General features: G+C 44.4%; 1 protein-coding gene across 5 annotated transcripts in view; it reads right to left on the bottom strand.

Moving 5' to 3' along the window:
* Window positions 1-17,125, bottom strand: part of FAM13C (family with sequence similarity 13 member C) — a 239,252-nt gene that overhangs the window by 44,054 nt on the left and 178,073 nt on the right. For all 5 annotated transcript variants that reach the window (XM_050958586.1, XM_050958585.1, XM_050958584.1 and 2 more), the window contains exon 11: window positions 16,443-16,506. In XM_050958586.1, coding sequence (XP_050814543.1) covers window positions 16,443-16,506 — 64 coding nt within the window. The remainder of the gene's footprint in view (window positions 1-16,442; window positions 16,507-17,125) is intronic.

Below are 17,125 nucleotides of genomic sequence, written 5' to 3' on the forward strand. Positions count from 1 at the left end.
ATGCAATTTTTACTCTCTTGTGACACAGCCACATTACAAACCTCAGGTCAGTAGAGTTTTCTGTTAAAGGTACATTTGGGCTGTGGGCAATAAAATAGAAATTTAAGGGAAGATTCCTAGCTCTGATCTCCTCCCTTTGTGGCATTCAGGCAGTGCAAGGGAGTGGAAATTGGCTCTTTGTTGGGTATAACCAGGGAGGGGGAAATCTCCAGCAAGCACAGAACTGGCATAATCTGGGTCCAGGTCTCCCTTCCGCAGCATCTGACTCAGTCTGTGTGTAAGCAGGGGATTTGTCCCACCATAGTAGGGAAATTTCTCTATGTACACAGTACCCTGGCTGAATCGAGCGATGAAAGGATCCGAGTGCCCACCTGAATGCACTCCCCCCTGGTCCTGCCCATCTTTACTTTCCCTCCAGGTGCCAAGTGAATAGGACTCACATCACACATGAAGGACTGAGCCCAGGGGTTCCTGGATATTTATCTCAGTACTTCATGGGCACCTCTTGGCTGGGATGAGGGTGCCCCTACTGCAGGATATTACTAACTCACTGGTAACCCTTTAATCACTGCAATTCACTTGAACACACACACAATCCATTTACACCAACATCATTTCTTGGGGATTAAACAACACTGCACAGCATAAACATTGAGAGGAAGTGGCTTGGGTAAGGTTCAATGCAGCAGTCTCTGAAGTGCAGTAAATTTCAGTTACAACAAATGTGCAAGTCCAGTATCTTCTTCCTGGACCTGGATGTGTTGCTGCATATACATGTTAGTGAGGACTAACACATTTTCATTCTTCTTTTGCAGGGTATAGTACATTGCTAAGGGCTGTAACACTGACACAAATTAAAGGAGCGCTGATACAAAGAAATATGTCATTGGCTAGGGCATATTGCTTAACCCAGGACTGGACATCACTAACCATCATGGGCCAGTAATAACTTATCTCCAAGGTGCTTGCATAGTGATACCAGCACTACCAGTTGCCTCACCTCTTCTTCTCTTGAGTCATATAAAACCCAGGACAACACTCCATGGTGAAACTTAAGCTGTTCCCACTGCTGGCTTAATTTCTTGGATTGTGGGTCTTTGATTCCAAATGTCCAGTTAGATCTAGTTCTCTTCACAACTGCTGCTAGGACTAGTCTGATGTTACCCTGCTGCTGCAGAACCTGAACTTCTTCCCAGGAGTACCCTGAAACCATTAGGTCATTCCTGAAAGACAAAGGATTTCTCCCCTCTCCATTCTGAGAAGTTTTCCTCACATATCAATAACCCTCAGGTTCTGGCTCCTTCAGCCACAGGCATACCCGCACTACATCTTCAAGGATTACTAAGAAATCTTTTTCTAAGTCCTCACTCTCCTCTGGTTCTTCCATTAAGGACAGTCAATACAATAAGTCAGAATTGATGATTTGTCTTCCCAGCTTGTAATGCACTTCAAAAATGCTCAACAGCATCCAGGTTGGTGGTTGGCAGGTATTGGAAAGGATTGTGATCTGAAACCACAATGAACACTGAGGATATAAAACTTTTTTGTGACAGCCCATTTAAGGGCAAGCAACTCCAGCTTAAAGGCACTGTAGTTCTTGTCATTTTTCTCTGAGTGCCTTAACCTACAGCTTGTATACACAACCACACACTCAGCCCCCCTTTACTTTTGACTCAGTACCGCATCTAGGCCATGGAGGCTCTTATCGCTGGTCACTATGAAAGGCAGACTAAAGTCAGGATGTGAAAGTACAGATAGTGTCATTAACTGTAGTCTTAGCCCATCAAAGGCTTCTTGACAAGGCAGCATCCCATACAAAGTGTAGTTCTTGGTCATTCCCCTTCTTTCAGCCCAGTTGGTGCACTAGCTGATGTAAAAGTGCAGCAATGTGTGGAAATTTGGGGATGAACTGTCTGTAGTAGAGACAGGCCAGTTTTTCAATGTCTTGGTCTTCTCTTTGTCTACCTGGATGCTATCCGTCAACATCATATGGCCCAAGAATTTGACTTCCACTTGCAGAAAGCAATACTTGCTAGGTTTCAGTTTCAAGTCATGCTCCTTCAAACATGTGAAGATCAAATCCAGCTTTTCTATATGACTTTTGAAGTCTCTGGAGAACACAGTAATATCATCTAGATAAATCAACAAGGTGTCCAGAACGTAGTCTGCCAACACTTCCTCTGGTAGCCTCTGGAATGTAGCAGGCAGGTTGCACAAGCCAAATGGTAATCATGTCCACTCAAATAGCCTGAAAGGAGTTGGTACTGCAGTCTCTTCCCTATCTTGTACCTCCACCTCTACTTAAAAAATAGCCCAAAGTCAGAGCAAGGGTTGAGAACACTCTTGCATTTCCCAACACATCTAATGATTTCTCCGCACAGAGCAGTGGGTAGATGTCCTTGCATGTCACTTCATTCAGTTTCCTGAAATCACAACAAAACCACTCTGCCATCCTTTTTTATCATGATTACTGCAGGCAATGCCCAGGCACTGTGGCTTTCCTTAAGAACACCTCGGAATATCAGATACTCAATATGCTTTTTAACCTCTTGAAACACTTGGGGAAATCTTCTCTGCTGCATTGGGTTAGTGACCACCGTGTGTATATGCATAACCAGGGTGGTATAACCAAAGTCTTGGTCATTGTCCACCATATGTAGCACAATAAGCACTCATCAGCACAGTGCCTCCTGCTGGTCAGTCTGGGAATTAGCTCGATCTCCAGCCTCAGAGCGCTTCCTGCTGTCCAGTGTCTCGCCTGCCTCAGGCCCTGTGTCCCTCCCAGATCCTGGTGTCCCTTACTCTGAGGTTCTGCCCACCCAGGAGAACCCCCCAATTCCCTATACCCCCCTTGCCTCAGTGGCTACTGCCAGTCATCATCTAGCCCCCTCTCACTGGAGTAAACTGCAGTCTGTAATGGCCACTCATCATTGACAAGGGGGTTGGACCAGCTGCCTCTGTCTATTCCCGGGCTGCACCTCTGCAGTCCTAGTACCTTCTTGGGCCTTTAACAAGGCCTCAGCCTTGGGAGTGCCAAGCTGGAGCTCCCCAGCTCCTCTTGCCTTTCCTCAGCACTGCTCTGCTTCCAGTACCCTGTGTTCCCAGGCAGCTAGGTCCTTCCCACTCCAAAACTGGAGCGAGACTGACCCAGCTCCTCCCTTAGCCCTTATAACAGGGCCAGATGTGGCCTGATTGGGTGTGGTCATAGCTGTGGCTGCCTCCCCAATCAATTTTTAACCTTGTTTTCCAGGAGTGGGGTAACTGCCCCGCTACAGTCATCCTGGTCCTGGCCCTGGTTTTCCTGGCCGACCTCCAGAAGGTGGTTCTAGAGTTCTTTTGGCCAGGACTGCACTGGGTCTCTGCAGGGGTCCTCCACCTGGACCACTCAGGTGCACGCCTTCTGCCTCCAGGCCCTGCAGCGGCTTCTTTATGGTGCAGGTAGTCCGACGTGGAGAGTACTGGTGCATGCCTTCCTGCGCCGCTTCCGAGGGCTCCGATAAGACCAGCAGCTCCTTCATCTTGATCCGAGGCGTCTTCCGTGAGACCTTTCCGGGCTGCCGGTCTTCTACCAGGACCTTCTCCGGACCTGGAAGCCGTTCTCTGCGACCAGGTCCATGCGGTCACCAAGGGGGCAGATATCCTCGCAGAGCCCCTGCTTTACAAGCCCCCCGCAGTGCACCAGAGATTGGTCCTGGCAGAAGCTACCAGGGTCAGAGACCTCCTGGATTACAACCAGGGAGACTGGCTGGATCCCCTGACGCTCGCGCAGCGTATGGGGCTCTCCAGACCTTGTACTCCCTGACGCGTACTACAGGAGGTGAAGGCCACTTTGCCGCCCGCTGCTCGGGCCTACCTTGACTGGGTCCTGCGAGAGAGCACACCCCACCCACCCTCAACCCCGGGCCTTCCGGACCTTTTCATCGGGCCCCTGCCCCGCGGACCCGACCTGCCCCCCCGCCCCTTCTCCGCAAACCGGCTGCATGATCTGCAGCCGGTCCGCTTCCAAACCGCACCAAGGAAACATCTCTACACTCCGTGTTCCACACCCTTCACTTCCTCACCCTCGTGTTCCACCCAACACAAAGCGGTGGGACCTCCTGCCACCTCTGGAGGGTGAGGAGCTCCAGTGGGCCAGCCTATACTCTACCCTGGTCTTGAGGCCCACCAGGGATATCAGCTGGCGGCTCCTTTACGGGGCCATGAGCACAGGTGTGTATTTGGCGTGGTTTACCCCTGCCCCAGACACCTGCCCCTTTTGTGGTATGAGGGAGACCCTGGCGCACGTTTACTTAGAGTGCGCCAGGTTGCAGCCCCTATAACGGCTCCTCACCAATATACTGTTATGTTTCTGGCTGCACTTTTCCCCTCATCTCCTTCTTTATGCACTCCCTATCCATGGCCCCACAAAGTTGCGGGACCTCCTGGTCAACCTCCTCCTTGCCCTGGCTAAAATGGCCATCTACGCAACCAGGGAGAGGAGGCTGGTCAATGGAGACTCCTGTGACTGTGGGGCTTGTTTCCGATCCTCTGTCCATTCACGCATCCAGGCAGAGTTCTTCTGGGCGGCGTCCACTGGCTCCCTTGATGCCTTTGAGGAGCAGTGGGCGCTGTCTGGGGTTCTCTGCTTGGTGTCCCCATCAGGCTCCCTTCTTATGACCCTTTGACTGCACTCCTGTCCCCCTTCTTTTATTAGTTGTCCCCCGAAATCAGTTGGGTTTTTGAGGTCCTATAGATCCTCCCCTTAGGCCGGGGGGGTGGAATCCTTTAGCATTGGGCAGGCTTCCGCCTGCCCAGTTCCCAGAAACCCAGTAGGTACAGTCATCCTTAGAAAAGACTTCTGTGGCTTCTCTAGTGACATCCTCAATTCAGCCACCTGTGCTGAAGTCAGCCCTTGGCGCTCCTGAATTGGAACAGGCAATTTCCTACCACGTCCTTCTCTAGCAGAGGCAACTTGTTCTCCTTTCTTGTCACCGGCAGCTTGTCTCCATTCTCTGCAAAGGTCGTCTCCACCTAAGGGACCACTTTCTCAGGCCGATGTGCCCCTGCAGCTCTGGTTTGAAAATACTACTCCAGAGCCTACACACTTGTGTTTAGAAGTCTCACTGGTATTCTTCTTTTGATGTCATTAGCCAGTACATTAGCTAGCCAATACCCAATAGGTAGGTTTACCCCAGACATAGGATCTACCAGCCCTTGATATCCATCAATGACCTTCTCATTCCAGAGAGGAATGACCACTTCTCTCTTCTGGCCACTTTCACATATCAGATCTGCCCAGCAGGATCCAGGGAATCATGCTGTCTCTCCACTCAAGCAAGTACTCTATTCAGCGTAGCATTTTTCTTAGAGTGCTCATGAAGGTTCATCCCCCCTGGTTCCTTACCTTCAATAATGATGTTCATCCCTAGAATTTCTGGGATTCCATCTCTGGGACTTCTTTCAGAGACTGTGGCTTTCAGGATGAAGATGCATTTTCTTGGCAGTGTCTGACCCATGTATTCTATGTCTGCTTTGAGGCATCCCATCACTGGGATTGCCAATCCATTAGCTGACATTAGACATGTGTTATGCATAATTGGCTCCTTATCCTTCAAATATTTTCAAAAATGTGACTCAGTATTGGTGGTGACTTCTGAGCCAGTGTCTAACAAACAGCTGGTCTTCACCCCTGCTATAAGTACTTCAAATATTAAGCACCCAGTCCTAAGTGCTTGCAAGATCAAGACATTAATTCAGAATTAATCACTTAAATTTCATCAGTATTCATTCAAAAATTATATATTTTATATGATTTCTATGGTCTGAAATAGTAGTCACAGCTCTTCCTGTGCCACTTCCATGAGGTGTTAGGGCTACCAGATCTCCATAAATGCAGCCCACTTATTATTTATATTATCCCGTCACCTAAGCCCCAGTCATGACCAGAACCTCATTGTGCTAGGTGCTGTACACACAGAACTAAAAGACCATCCATGCCCTGAAGAGCTTATAACCTAACTAGACAGACACACAGTGGGGGTAGGGGTAGAATACACAAGCAGAGTGAACAATGTGATGGTGGCAAACATCATGTTAGTTTCATATTTTTTCATTTAGATGGGCATGTTAGGAGGGGCTAAACTAATTGGAAAGAAAAGGAAAGGAAGGGGGACATTGAAAGAAAGAGGCGGCGAGGGCACAGGGCAAGGGAGAAGAGGGTAAGAGAGGCTGGCGTGGGGTGATGCTAAGGTTGAAAAGACTGTGAGGAGGAGAAGTGTTAGAGAAAACAGTCAATAGCACATAGTAGAGAAAGCCCAGTTAAAACCATATAAAGTTCTTTAAACATCTGAAGTTCCTTGCTTTGGCTGTTTCTGCCCCTACCAGCTGGCATTTCTGGCTGCTGCCTCTTTGCAGCTTTCTTCCAAGTCCATGTGACAAGTGGAAAGTGAGGTAACAGGTCCTAGTGCTCCCAGAGTGAATGTATGTGGGGGTCTCTCATGCACAGTTCTGGGTTCAAGGGGTGCCAGGAGGAGGAGTTGTCCCAGCTGGACCCCACCCACTCTACCCACCCCTCTAGTACTGCAGTCCCTGCTTTAGCTGCTTCTGGTCCTACCTGCAGTTGTCTCAGTATCTCTCACCAAAGTCTCATCAGCCTATGTGGCACCAGATTGGAGAGCCTTTCTGCAGTGCATAGGAGATGCACCTTGTGTGATCATCCCCTGTGTGAAATTTTAAGTGGTGGTGGAGGAGAGATTATTTGGATGGCCCTCCACACCAGAGCTGCTGAATTTCACTCCTCCTGAATAATATTTGGAAACAACAAGATGGCTAGTTAATTCCTGCTGGTCTATATAAAAAAAGCCCTTTTTAAAAACCATCTGCTACCAGCTGACTTTGTAAGTGATTCTGCCGTGGGGCCCTATCTAGCTGAAAACAGCCACAACCAGTGGTGTGGATCATGAGTTTCAGCAGGCAATAGCCTTTCTTCAGTGGTGATGGTGGCTTAGTTAGGCATTCCGCATCAAAGAGTTTTTGAGAGGCTGTGGGCCTGATTCTCCACTCCCTCGAACCTCATGCTCTCAGTTACACAGGTGCAAAGTGAATGGAATATTATACCAAATCACAATGGTAGTGTTTTGCCATTGGCACAAGTGTAAAAGACTGCACAAAGTGCAGGCTAGTGGAGGGTCTGATCCTATCACTGAATTTCCCCTTGTGCTTCTCCCTAATGACAACGACATACAAGCAAGACCTATTTAGTGTCTCTAACTTGTCTAATACTGATGTGGAGAGCAGAGGCAAATATGGTTGATCATGGGAATGCAAACAGCTAATTCCCATGTCAAGGGGAAATTATACACCTTAATTTAGAATCTTCCTATTAATTATTTTTCAAAATTACCCATAGCACTTATGGTAAGCGCCAATATAAAAGCAGTCACACAGACTACAATGCCTAATGTATTTTAGAAATGCTTATGCTGTAATTTACCAGCTGGTTTGCATTTAGCTGCTATAAATTATATTTTTCACCATCTGTGGAAGGTGGGTGGATGGCGGATTTTCACTGACTGTGGAAAGGCTAAAAATAATTAACAACAAATACACTTATATAATTTTCTGAATATGCCCTGGATAACAACTTGTTACATGGATATCAGCATATATAATTCTAGTCAGTCTGATGTTACCAGAATGCTGCAGAGACTGAAATATCCCATTAACCTATCTGACCTTACCACCAACAAACTGAGCGCTCTGCTTGATCTAGTGTGCTAGAAATAGCAGCAATAATTTTGCAGCACAGGTGGCAGCAGTTAGTTGCCTGAGTACAAGCCTGCCTGACCACCTGGGTCTGAGCCAAGGTGGCTAGCCCATGCCACTTCCCATACCACAATGCCCACACTGCTATTTTAGCATACTAGCTTGAGCAGAACTAGTGAGGGTCTTTTTACCTGGGCTGGGACGCACAGTAGCAGCTGCAGTGTAGACATACCCTTTGCTAAAGCGGTAATGAAAAGGTGCTCAAGTATGTAAACATACCATAACAGGACAAACAAATTCTAGAGAAATAAATGGCAACATTTATTTCTGCTCCAGGACTCCACCAATATCAGTAGGCAGTCTTCCTCTTCCAGGATATGCCATCACGTAGTGCTCTGATCATGACACAGAAATTTTGACACAGCCTTTTTCTGCACCAGCTGCAAATAAGCCAGTACTGCCCAATGTCCTGCTGGCGCAGCAACTTTGGCTACTGTTGATCCAGTTTCAGCTCCCATGGGACTGGCCCTGACCCTGGGAAAAGTTAGCTAAGGAAAAATTATAGCATAACCTTGATATAGTGAGCATCTCAATATTTATCTGGACTAAGTGTAAGGGTTTAAAATGTCCAAATCCTTATCTTTCTATTAGCAAGGCCCCAGAAAGGAAACAGACTCTCGATCTGTCCTAACTGAATGGACTGGATTTTTCTTTAGAGAGGTAGCTCTTTTATGCATCAAATCTCACTTGTCTCAGGGCAGGACAGTCTACTGGGTCAAAAAGGAGCTGCAGCCTTGGAAGAGGTATACTAGGCCAGCCCCTGACACTCTGCTCATACTTTCACACGTCACTATCCTAGAGCTTCCCCTGAGATAGTGCTTGGGGTGTGCTACAGACCGCCGGGATCGGATTGGGATATGGATAGAGACCTCTTTAATGTCTTTAATGAAGTAAACACAAAGGGGAAATGTGTGATTATGGGGGACTTCAACTTCCCGGATATAGACTGGAGGACGAGTACTTGCACGAATAATAGGGGTCAGATTTTTCTGGATGTGATAGCGGATGGATTTCTTCATCAAGTAGTTGAAGCACCTACGAGAGGGGATGCCATTTTAGACTTGGTGTTGGTGAGCAGTGAGGACCTCGTAGAAGAAATGGTGGTAGGGGACAACCTTGGTTCGAGTGATCATGAGCTGATTCAGTTCAAACTAGATGGAAGGATAAACAAATGTAGATCTGCGATTAGGGTTTTTGACTTCTCGAGGGCTAATTTTAAAGAGTTAAGGAAATTAGTTAGGGAAGTGGATTGGACGGAGGAATTAGTGGATTTAAATGTGGAGGAGGCCTGGAATTACTTTAAGTCACAGCTGCGGAGACTGTCGGAAGCCTGCATCCCGAGAAAGGGGAAAAGAACCATGGGCAGGAGTTGCAGGCCAAACTGGATGAGCAAGCAACTCAGAGAGGGGATTAGACAAAAGCAGAAAGCTTACAGGGAGTGGAAGGAAGGCAGGATCAGTAAAGAAAGCTACCTTGCTGAGGTCAGAACATGTAGGGATAAAGTGAGGAAGGCTAAAAGCCGCATTGAACTGGAACTTGCAAAGGGAATCAAAACCAATAGTAAAAGGTTCTACAGCCACATAAATAAGAAGAAAACAAAGAAAGAAGAAGTGGGGCCGCTATACACTGAGGATGGAATGGAGGTTAAGGATAACCTAGGCATGGCCCAACATCTAAACAAGTACTTTGCCTCGGTTTTTAATAAGACTAGTGAGGAACCTTGCGATGATGGAGGGATGATAAACGGGAATGTGGATATGGAAGTGGATATTACTGCAACTGAGGTAGAGGCCGTACTTGAACAGCTCGATGGGTCGAAGTCGGAGGGCCCGGACAATCTCCACCCGAGGATATTAAAGGAACTGGCACGTGAAATTGCGAGCCCGTTAGCGAGAATTTTTAAGCAATCGATAATCTCGGGTGTTGTGCCGTATGACTGGAGGATTGCTAATGTAGTTCCTATTTTTAAGAAAGGGAAAAAGAGTGATCCGGGTAATTATAGGCCTGTTAGCTTGACGTCTGTAGTATGTAAGGTCTTGGAAAAAATTTTAAGGGAGAAAGTAGTTAAGGACATAGAGGTCAATGGTAATTGGGACGAATTGCAACACGGATTTACTAAAGGTAGATCGTGCCAAACCAATCTGATCTCCTTCTTTGAGAAGGTGACGGATTACTTAGATAAAGGAAATGCGGTAGATATAATTTACCTAGATTTCAGTAAGGCGTTCGACACGGTTCCGCACGGGGAGCTGTTAGTTAAATTGGAAAAGCTGGGAGTGAATATGAAAGTTGTAAGGTGGATAAGGAACTGGTTAACGGGGAGACTCCAGAGGGTCGTATTGAAAGGTGAACTGTCGGACTGGAAGGAGGTCACCAGTGGAGTCCCTCAAGGATCGGTTTTGGGACCGATCTTATTTAACCTTTTTATTACTGACCTTGGCACAAAGAGCGGGAATGTGCTAATAAAGTTCGCGGATGACACGAAGCTGGGGGGTATTGCTAACACGGAGAAGGACAGGGATGCTATTCAAGAAGATCTGAACCACCTTGTAAACTGGAGTAATAGAAATAGGATGAAATACAATAGTGAAAAGTGCAAGGTCATGCATTTAGGAATTAATAATAAGAATTTTGGATATACGTTGGGGGCGCATCAGTTGGAAGCGACGGAGGAAGAGAAGGACCTTGGGGTACTGGTTGATAGCAGGATGACTATGAGTCGCCAATGTGATACGGCTGTTAAAAAAGCAAATGCGATTTTGGGATGCATCAGGCGGGGTATTTCCTGCAAGGATAAGGAGGTGTTAGTACCGTTGTATACGGCGTTGGTGAGACCCCATCTGGAATACTGTGTGCAGTTCTGGTGTCCCATGTTCAAGAAGGATGAATTCAAACTGGAACAGGTTCAGAGACGGGCTACGAGGATGATCCGAGGAATGGAAAAACTGCCTTATGAAAGGAGACTCAAAGAGCTTGGCTTGTTTAGCCTGGCCAAAAGAAGGCTGAGGGGGGATATGCTCGCCCTATATAAATATATCAAGGGGGTTAACGTTAGGGAGGGAGAGGAATTATTTAAGTTTAGTACTAATGTAGCCACGAGGACGAATGGGTATAAACTGGATATTAGGAAGTTTAGACTTGAAATTAGACGAAGGTTTCTGACCATTAGGGGAGTGAAGTTCTGGAATAGCCTTCCGAGGGAAGTAGTAGGGGCAAAAGACTTTCCTGGCTTTAAGACAAAGCTTGATAAGTATATGGAGGGGATGTTATGATAGGATCGTTAATTTGGGCAATTGATCTTGAATTACCACCAGACAGGTCTGCTCAATGGTCTGCGGGGAGATGTTGCATGCGATGGGTACTGAGTTGCTGCGGAGAACTCCTTCTTGGGTGCTGGCTGGTGACTCTTGCCCACATGCTCAGGGTTTAGCTGATCGCCATATTTGGGGTCGGGAAGGAATTTTCCTCCAGGGCGGATTGGCAGGTGCCCTGGAGGTTTTTCGCCTTCCCCTGCAGCGTGGGGCACGGGTCGCTTGCTGGTGGTGTCTCTGCAGCTTGAGGTCTTCAAACCATTTTTGAGGATTTCAATAACTCGGTCCTGGGATAGGGGTTGTATAAAATTGGATGGGTGGGGTTCTGTGGCCTGCCTTGTGCAGGAGGTCAGACTAGATGATCAGATTGGTCCCTTCTGACCTATGAGTCTATGAGTCTATGAGATATGGGTGTATCCTCAAATGCAATATTCAGATATGGAGTCCTCATCCTGAGCCCAGCTTCCAAGCCCTCACTCTTTTTCTTTTCTTTTCTTTCTCAGTGTGAAAAGAGGCCACTGCTAGGCATAGCCAATAAGTCCCCATGGGTGGACCTCATATGCCAAAAATAACAATTTATTTCTACCTATACATTTACAACCTCCACCAAAATGGACGTCCCCCCCAGTTGTCTTACCATTAAACAGTGGACTAGCTTTAGAGTTGTAGAACACATTCAAAAATCTACAGAAATCATTGAGGATTCAGAAGTAGAAGCGGAGACATCAACATTTGTATTGATTAGAGATCAACATGATATCATGGACAAGGAGGCATAGCTCGTTAGTTAAAATTCTCTTTTTCACTAACCCTTAGGAAAACAGCCAGTTCCTAGAGAACTGACTATTTGCCAGGTTTTGTCTAGGCCAGTTGTTCTCAAACTAGGACCATCGCTTGTTCAGGGAAAGCCCCTGGTGGGCTAGGCCGGTTTGTTTACCTGCCACGTCCGCAGGTTCAGCCTATCGCAGCTTCCAGTGGCCATGGTTCGCTGCTCCAGGACAATGGGAGCTGCAAGAAGCAGAGTGGGCCGAGGGAACCGCAGCCACTGGGAGCTGCGATCAGCCAAACCTGAGGACGCAGCTGGTAAACAAACCAGCCTGGACCGCCAGGGGCTTTCCCTGAACAAGTGGCAGCCCTAGTTTGAGAACCATTGGTCTAGGCTACTAAGAGAAAGAGGTTGGTCAGAGAAGCAAACAAAAAATTAGATGTAGTTTTATACAGCTATAAAGAAAAGTTAAATCACAAAGTGTGCTCCCCAACCTTAACAGTGTTTTGGTAAGATTATAAACTGACAGTCACCTCCTTTTAAGACAAGTAAGCTACACAGATTTACCCCAGCTGAGGCTCTAGCTTCTAATACTTGGGACCTGATTCTGACCTCATACAGTTCTATACTAGTGCAACACCACAGATTTCAGTGCAACTATTCCTGATTTACTCTGATGTCAATGAAATAAGAATCTGGCTCCATATAGTTTGACATGAATTTCTAACATAAGCTTCCTTGAAAGAAGACATGGTAACATTTAAAATTATGCATTTTTAAACTTTCTTAAAGTCAGAATAAGAATATTTATGAGAAAATGTGCATGAATATAGATCTTTACTTTAAACATATTTTGGAAAGCTCACTGTATGGTCACCTTAATAAGAGTTTGTGTTTTACAAGTTTGAGAATGGAGTAATTAATATCCTCTGCAAGGCACAGTTTATTCAGCCTTTAGCATCCTTTCAAAGCAATTAACAATTCAAAAGAATGGGGTGAGCACCAATTAATTCCATTTCAGTGTTACAGGAAAAAAGTAAAAGCTTCATTAACCCAGATCAAAGAAAAAATTCTTGACTACTTGTATTAATCTGAAAATAGATTATTACAGTTCATAACTTTAAAAAAAACGAGGAAATTTTCAGAATGTATTAAGGTGACAGAAAATAGAAATGATACATGATGGCATTTCTAGGTAGTAATTGCCTTTCTATGTGGAACCTACTGACAATGATCAAACACAACGAGATCTGCACTCTGATTATATAATGGTATGGAGGAACTGTGAGGTTGCAGAAGGTCTACAGTCACACAAAAGTGACTTTATCCTAGTATGACATGTCTATTTACATCTTAGTTTCCCCTCTTCCCCCATTTCAGAAAATGTGCTCAAAGCCTCTAGCTACATGTACAAACTACCAAAACTCTTCTATATATTCTTTAGTTAAAATGCCAATTAAAAAATAAATCACCCTTGACTTTCCCCACTCCAAAAAATCCTACCACCGCCAAACACTCCATTAATGTTTCCTTCAAACTGCCAGTTCAGGAAAGGTCTGTGAAAATACTATGTACTATGGCCTAGTTCAGCAAACTCAGCTTCAGTTCTTCTCCATGCCTTTGAAAAGCAAATCCAATAGCCCCTCATTGAGAATATCCTTCCCCCAACATCCGGTTGAACAGATGTACGAACTGTCAACTTAACCATCCCTGATGATCCAAACAGCTGGGTTGGACAATGCTGCATCTGGGACAAACATCCCAAACCATAAAGGATTTGATGGATCAGCATTAACCCCTTAAACTACACACAGCCTCAAACACTGTTGTGAAGGAGGCAAAGACAGCCTGCTTCTCCTCTACCACAGAGATCACAAAGCCACACTCCCCTGAGAACTTGCTGGACCATAAATGTTTTTATAAGCTACAGAAATTCTCACTGTGAGGAATTATATTTCACAGAGAAGATCACTTGCATCTAGAATGGAGTCTCGGAATACTAAGAACAAGCACAGAACTGAAAAAACACCACCATCACAACACAACTTGGGCCATTCACACACGTAGTAGTCATGGAAGACCAGAGAAACCACCTATGTCTCTGGACCCCTGCCCTATGTACCTGGGAAAATAAAGTAGAGAAGTATTGTTTTTTGAAGAGCGAGATCTACTAACCACCCTAATATTCATCATTACTATTAAGTTAGTCTGAAGCCTTGTGAACCTCATTGTTACTGGATAGCCAGACAGCTCCAGAGCCACAAAGCAGCCAGTCAGTCATATGTAAAGTTGCGGGAGAAAACACAGGAAAAAGAGAAGAGAGGTGGAAAATGCTGGGACAGAGCATGAACCCTTCATCTGGTCTGTCCTTTCTTGATTTAGAAAGCAAATGGGGAGAATGGATAATAACCAAAATCTCCAACTGGTATTCTCTGGACAGGGGTGTCTCAGGCCTCCCTGTCACATACTGATTAGCCCCATAATCCCCAAAAGGCCATGCTCTGTCCCTCCCCAAGTATACAGCCTGTGGGGGAGGTAGGGGTTTCCCTTGCATCTGGATTATTTTTAAATAGCAGATTTGTGTTTAATTTCTGATGGACTTTTCAGATTTGTAAAATTGTCTGGGGCAAAAAGCTTGATAAGCCACTCTTTCAACCTTGAAAAATCTTTTAAAGTAATTAATATAGAAAAGAACTGCATTAATATTAACTTGTTTGATTTCTGTACTGCAAGAAAATTAAAAATGGCATTAGAACACTATAACCTCCCCCACCCTTTATTAATCTGAAATCACAGTTCCAGCTAAAAATAAACTAGAATGTTTTCAATACATATTCCCAGCAAAGAACAATAGAGAGCTGCAGTATCTGTTTTGGCAGTTTGTGTGTCTTAAGGCTTATGACATTTTAAGTGCAGAATTTCCTTTATGTGGAACAAACCAGCAGTAATAAGATACATAAAGATCTGCACTGTGCTTCTATAATGCCATGGGTGAGCTGTGAGGAGGCACAATGCTTTCAGTGACCCAAGGAATGAATTTACCTTGGTATGACACATGCCCACTCGGGTTTGCATTAGCCCTGAAATATATTTTAGAGAAGTCTAATTTAATTTTACTCTGATTATGTTACCCTGGCCCATCCCTCTATTATTACTAATAAACATGAACCATATTAACAGTATATTTTAATTGTTCTTATTTATTATCTTTACTGCATGTTTATCAGAACATTTGAGGTATGTTCTGCATGGATTTTAAGTTCTGTTATTTTAATTGTGGAAGTTTCACTGGTTTCTGCAGCTGAGCGGTCAGAAGAACTAACAATTTATTGAGGTATATTTCTCATGCGCTTTACATCCTGGCACCAGACTACCACATGACATTTCCACATGCCTCTCTTCCTATGGTTGGACATGGATGGTGTCTTCTTATTTATATTATAATTTTTAATATTGATCTGAGCTATGGTGACATCAGCACACAGAAAAGGACTCAGAGTAATGAACTGATTACATGTGAATTCCCTTAAGAGGACAGATGGTGGTTTTCTATTAACGCGTGTCAAGACCCTATTAATAGGCATGGATGTTCTCTTGCTCATTGTGGTAACAATCTTCTTTAATGGCCTGACAGTGACCCCCTTCCCTCATCTTCCTCCCCATTTTGTGTCTTTGTTGCCTTATTCTACACCTTATAAAATATAGTCTCTTGTTCAGAACTTTGCAGAGTGTAACAGGCCTTTACACTAGGATGAGCTCTCCTTCATTTGTGAAGCTGCATTGTTAGGTTACCCATTTCCTAGGCCAATTGCACAGTTGTATTTTGGCTTCCAATATGTTGACTCAATTGTTTGAGTTTGGCATAAGACTGCCCATTGTTTGATACACAGTATGAGCTAGCTGTCACACAAAGAGCTTCTCTGTGTTGTATTCTTTGACATCCATGTTAAAACTAACTATTATTTCAGCAGTCACAAATATGTGCAATTCCTTTTGTTTTCATTTCTTCCTTTTCTCTCCCACAATCTGCTCCTCTGATAGCTGGATAAATGCACTTGATGCATCAATCTTTTTTTATCTTGCTTTGTGGCATTTCCTGACTACTTTGTCCCCTCTCACAGCTATTTCTTCAGGTTTTAATATAGCCTTACTTTTTAAATAAAATGGAAGTGCTGTTCCAATGCATTTCAGTTGTGATGTGAGACCAAAGAAAACTATAGCAACTTAAGATCTCTCTCAGTATTGCTAACACCAATCACTTAGAAACCATAATTCAGACACTAGAAATCAAAAGATTGGCTTAAAATCATGTAATTTTGAAAAAAAATGGGTTCTTTTTATTTGCCTTCTGGTTTTTGAGTCCTTAGGGTACTCCCTTTGGTGACATTTTCAAATGTTTCTCTGCCAACATGAAAGCTAGAAACTTACTTTTTAAAAAAATGAAAGCTAAAATTCTTATGTGATCACATGATTCCAGGAGCAAGGGTTTTATGTTAAATGTCAAATATAGTGTGAGTTTACCAACTCTGCATTTCTGCAATTAAAGTTTTGGTTAAACTTACCTCATTTAAATTCTGCAGTTGTTCAGTAGGTTCCTTTGGTGAAAGAAATGCGCACTGATCTATTCTATAATAGAAAAATAGAAAAATTCCATTGAACACTGCATTTTCTCTATTGTAAATATTTCAGACTTTGTAGATTTGAATGTACATTATAGCAGTTATGCTGTTGTTTCTGTGATAAGATCATACAATATTGTATTGAAAAGAAATAAAATTTCCTATGAAATTTACCTCAGGATTATGTATCACTTGGAGGGAGGGATAGCTCAGTGGTTTGAGCATTGGCCTCTTAAACCCAGGGTTGTGAATTCAATCCTTGAGGTAGCCATTTGTGGATCTGGGGAAAAAAATCTGTCTGGGGATTGGTCCTGCTTTGAGCAGGGGGTTGGACTAGATGACCTCCTGAGGTCCCTTCCTCCCCCAATATTCTATGAAATCAAACTCATTTAAACACACAATGAAGGGAAATACTGTTCAGAGTAATAGTGATTTTATTTGGAATCACTTTTGATGTATTTATACCACAAATGCAGTCCTAAAAACTATCACAGTTACTAATTGAGAGGAAAAAAATAAAACCCAAAAAACTCTAAGGAACTGGGATCATTCCTTCAAAGAATGGGTGCACAATAGGGATCCTGTCTGGTGACCAAACCATGAGCAGCAGGCAGCAAACCACGAGC

The sequence above is a fragment of the Gopherus flavomarginatus genome, chromosome 6 (genome assembly GCF_025201925.1).
Source record: "Gopherus flavomarginatus isolate rGopFla2 chromosome 6, rGopFla2.mat.asm, whole genome shotgun sequence".
Taxonomy (NCBI): Eukaryota; Metazoa; Chordata; order Testudines; family Testudinidae; genus Gopherus; species Gopherus flavomarginatus.